The 4317-nt window shown below is 34.1% G+C and overlaps 1 protein-coding gene across 2 annotated transcripts in view; it reads right to left on the reverse strand.

The window, feature by feature from the left end:
* The window catches only part of LOC107613296 (structural maintenance of chromosomes protein 2-1), an 11770-nt gene that overhangs the window by 3541 nt on the left and 3912 nt on the right, over positions 1–4317 (reverse strand). For both annotated transcript variants that reach the window (XR_002352969.1, XM_016315242.2), the window contains exons 9-12: positions 4003–4094; positions 3073–3169; positions 985–1101; positions 623–841 (exon numbers count right to left, since the gene is read on the reverse strand). Coding sequence is in view for 1 of the 2 variants with exons in the window: in XM_016315242.2 (XP_016170728.1) it covers positions 623–841; positions 985–1101; positions 3073–3169; positions 4003–4094 (525 nt within the window). In the remaining variant the exon portion in view is untranslated. The remainder of the gene's footprint in view (positions 1–622; positions 842–984; positions 1102–3072; positions 3170–4002; positions 4095–4317) is intronic.

Below are 4317 nucleotides of genomic sequence, written 5' to 3' on the forward strand. Positions count from 1 at the left end.
AGAACACATATTTTTAACTAGACATTATGAGCCCCTACTGTCTTAAAGGTGCCTTACGCCTTTGACTACCTTGTCAAAGGATCAAAGCCAATATATCCCCAAAATGACAGTAGTTAGCAAAGAAGGCACTTCGAAAAATTGTCAAATTTGACACATCAGAAGTTTCGTTGCACCTTGAGCCACATTATGGGTGTTAGAATATCTATGTGTCAAATTGTCAAATTTGACACATCAGAAGTTTCGTTGCACCTTGAGCCACATTATGGGTGTTAGAATATCTATGAATCTGTGAATAAAATAGTTAGGACATTATAGGATCAGATAAAATCTTTAGGAATTGTTATAATACAATAGTTGATTGTATATATCTTATAATTATGTACAGATTCTGTTTCAGGCATAAGCGATCTCCGGTGTGTAGCCAAGATATAAGGAATAGACTATAAGCCATAGACCTTTGTGTAGAGCCCAACCATTCATTCCAAGATTTGAACCGACTATCACACTAGGAATGGCATTATTTACTTGTACTAATACATTTCAAATTTTCTAATGTAAAAAAAAAATAAATAAAAATAATTTCAAATGAATCATGATGATGAGAAAACATTTTGAGAATTACCTTCAGGTCTTTTAAAGAAGATTGCACTTGGGATTTGATTGACTTGATCTTTTTCTCTAATTCCTTCAGCCTACCCTCTCGACTACTGTTATGTTCTTTGATTGATTTCTCAAGGGATGAAACAGTCTTGACACATTCTTCATAAAAAAGTTGTTTTTCTTTTACTGCAACTTTTGCTTCCTCAAGTTCTTGCTCAAGCTTCTTCACCAACTCCCCAAGCTACAAAGAGAAACAAGCAAGGAAGCACGTTGACAGAGATATATAACATGAAGAAAAAAGAACCCAAAAATTGACGAAATCAAGGTAAAATTAGTGTGTCTAGTACGGGGTCAAATTTTGGAATGAAAAGAAAGGAACAAAACCTTATGATGTTCATTCTGCTCAGCTCTGCTCTGAAATAATGAAAGATCATATGATTTAAGTTCTAGTTGTGCTTTGAGGTCTTTAAATTTTTTCTGAAGAGGGAGAAGCTTTGTAATCTGCATTACACAAGATTCAAGGCCAAGCACAAAGAACTGTGAGATTGAAATTTATCTCGGAATCATAAGCTTACTAGAAAAGAAATAGCACCCCTGCCCACCTACCCAACCCCCGCCCCCCTTTTTTCCAACCAAAAAAATAAAAAGAAGACAACTAGAATCAACATCATTATCAAAAGTAAGAGCAGCTATCAACATATATTCACAAGAAAAGCAAAATGATGGGGTCATTTCCATGGATAAGAGGACCATTTTTTTTATGCTGTCTTTGTAAATATGGTAAGACAATATCTGAGGCTTAACATATACTAAATCAAAACAACAAAATAACTTCCACATATTCCCTCCACTATTGTTTAACCTCTTCGCCCCAATATTAAATGTGCAGATTTTATCTTCTTGAAACAGTTTCACTATAGACATGATATATGATAGTGATAGAGCTCAATAGCATCGTTTGATCCACCCCACCTAGTAGAATAAGGCTTTGTTGTTGTTGTTGTATTCTTCCAGCTCTTGGAATTCTTGTTGTCAAAACATCATTGATTGGAAAGCTTTACAAATGAAATCTCACTAAGGAATTACCACTTTTTTTATCCACACCCAAATATAACATTTCATTCTGAAGTAAAAAAGTTGATATGCATGCAGCAATTTGATAGCTTTGCTAAGAGTAAAAGATCAGTAAGCTTTAAGTGATGAATCTGAATCATTGTCTTTTGAACATACAATTATTTATGAATTCCTCCCAGTGGTCATCATCTACTATGTATTATGAAGAAGATTTCAACAGATAAAGAGAAAGTGATTGATGCAATTTTAATCAGTCAAACTATTTCTTTTTTCTTCTTCTTCCCTGAACCTAAAGTATGTATAAGAATATCTATTAGGAGGATAAATTCTTCTCTATTTTTAAATAACAACAAGAATAATAACAATTTAATTTTGATACACTGTTAGTGTAAAATAATTTTACACTTATATCCAATCACATAACGTCATGTAGCAAAAATAACTACCTTTTACATAACTATGTAAATAGTCATTCAAAAGAAACTATGTGATTGGACGGATGTGTAAAACCTTTTATGCTACAGTGCATCAAAATTAAACCCTAATGCATCTAATTATTTCATAGAAAATCTCTACCATAAATTTCATTGAAGGGGTATTTCTCAAAAGCATGATAAATGGACCTACTATTTGACATCTTAACATCTAGTAAATGACCCTAACACAACCCATGTAAACTAGATATCATCATTCTTTTAAGTTAACTTAACATGGATGTATTAATGAAATCATAGCCACTTTATAATTGAGTTTTCATTTTTTACAATTTAAAACCCATGCCTATGTTAGAGTTTTATAGGCATGTTTTCATCATAGCAATCAATCTCATTAGACCTCAGCTGGATATCAAGTCCCATCCCATCCTTAGCATGCATTTGATACGAGATCAGATGAAATCTCCGTTTTTTTCATCCCAAATATCCCAGACAAGATCCAATCCTAGTGAGATCTCGGCCAAAACCCCAACCTTTCTCGACAAATTCTGCTAGGATCTTATAACAGGTGCAGAAACCGGTTTTGCCCCCATATAAGCACCATCTACAATGGTTTTAAAGAGGCTATATGGGTAAATTCATTGCCCTTCTATGAAGATGATTGATCATTGACAACTTAAATTACAATTTATGGGTAATGAATTTATTTAGTATGGATTATGGAACTATTATGAAATATAGAACTTAAGATTTTGCTACTTTTATCTAAAAAAATGTATATACAATATGCATGTTATGTATATATATATATCACAATGTCCCTCTACCTTTGTTCAAATCCCAGCCATCCTACGTCCCGGGATCCCAACATTACAGTTTTTGGGACGTCCAGGATGCAGCAATATCCGAGATTGACTACTATGGTTTCCATATTTTATTGGAAAAAGCAGTGTTGGGGATCTACCTTTTCTTCAATCTCCGATAACCTTCTTTGGTGCACTGAAAGTTTTGACTCAGCCTCAGCCAAATCATGTAGTTGCTTCAAAAGATCACCACTACCCCTGTTTTGTCAAAGCCAGCACAATGTTACAAGAAATGCTTACAATTTCTCATAATATCATCATACACAAAAGACAATGGAACCTCATAGTAAAATACGTCAAAAAATTCTATGCATTTTTAACACTTTCAATTAGAGTATTGGACAAAGCTACTCATGCTAGTCCTTGGAAGTTTATCTGGCAAGGTTTATTTTATTTTTCATTAGTCATGGTGATAGACTAATAGGCCTTACTCAAAACTTGAGGGTATACTTATGTAGAAATGTTCCTCATTCTAGTGGTTTTAGAAGACATTTTCAGCTTAATTCTTTTCAGGATTCTCCTATTTGCCAATTTTACCATTTATCTTCATCTAACTCCTGTTCAAAATTTCACTTTTATAGGAGCTTGAAAGATCATTTTTATACATGTTTTCTCTTGATCTTCCTTATGAGAATTCTGTTAGATCCCCTCATATTGATCATACGTTATAACTTCCCTGAGATATAAATGTCGCCTAGTGCCAAATATTTTAACAAGAGTATATCTGAGGAAAAACAAAAATAGGGCTGGTGGCAACATAACAGAAGAAATCGAGAGCTTGTCACTACACTGAATTCCCAAAGTTGGGATAGGGAAAGCATGGTAGGAATAGAGACTAGGCAGAGATGTGTTAAGGGGGAATTGTTAGAGACCAAGGTCCCTTGAATACCATGAGCAATGAGTTCCAATTTCTTTTCTTTTTCCCAGTTACATATACCATATCAAAGGGGGAAGATCTCAACTGACATGTTCTCCAAGTGAATTAATACATACTTTCATTTTCACTTTCATGAAACCAGATAATGGCATACCTTCGGCTTCCACCAGTCAAAAGGCCACTTGGCTGAAATATATCTCCTTCAAGAGTGACACTTGTTGTATGAATATTCCGATTAAATGCCACCTAACATTCACAAAGTGCAACCCAAATTGAGCATGCATATAGGAGAGTAAAATCCTCAACAAATAGACAAAGTATCTACTAGTGGAAACAAACGAAGACTCATCCAAGAGAACAGCATATTTACAAAAACTATAGTATTCTAAGAGAAGCATATACAGGTGGGCATGTAGTCACCAAACACTTCTTCATAGAAGATTTGCATATTTAGCAAAGTAAAGAATAG

This window comes from Arachis ipaensis, chromosome B08 (assembly GCF_000816755.2).
Source record: "Arachis ipaensis cultivar K30076 chromosome B08, Araip1.1, whole genome shotgun sequence".
NCBI lineage: Eukaryota > Viridiplantae > Streptophyta > Magnoliopsida > Fabales > Fabaceae > Arachis > Arachis ipaensis.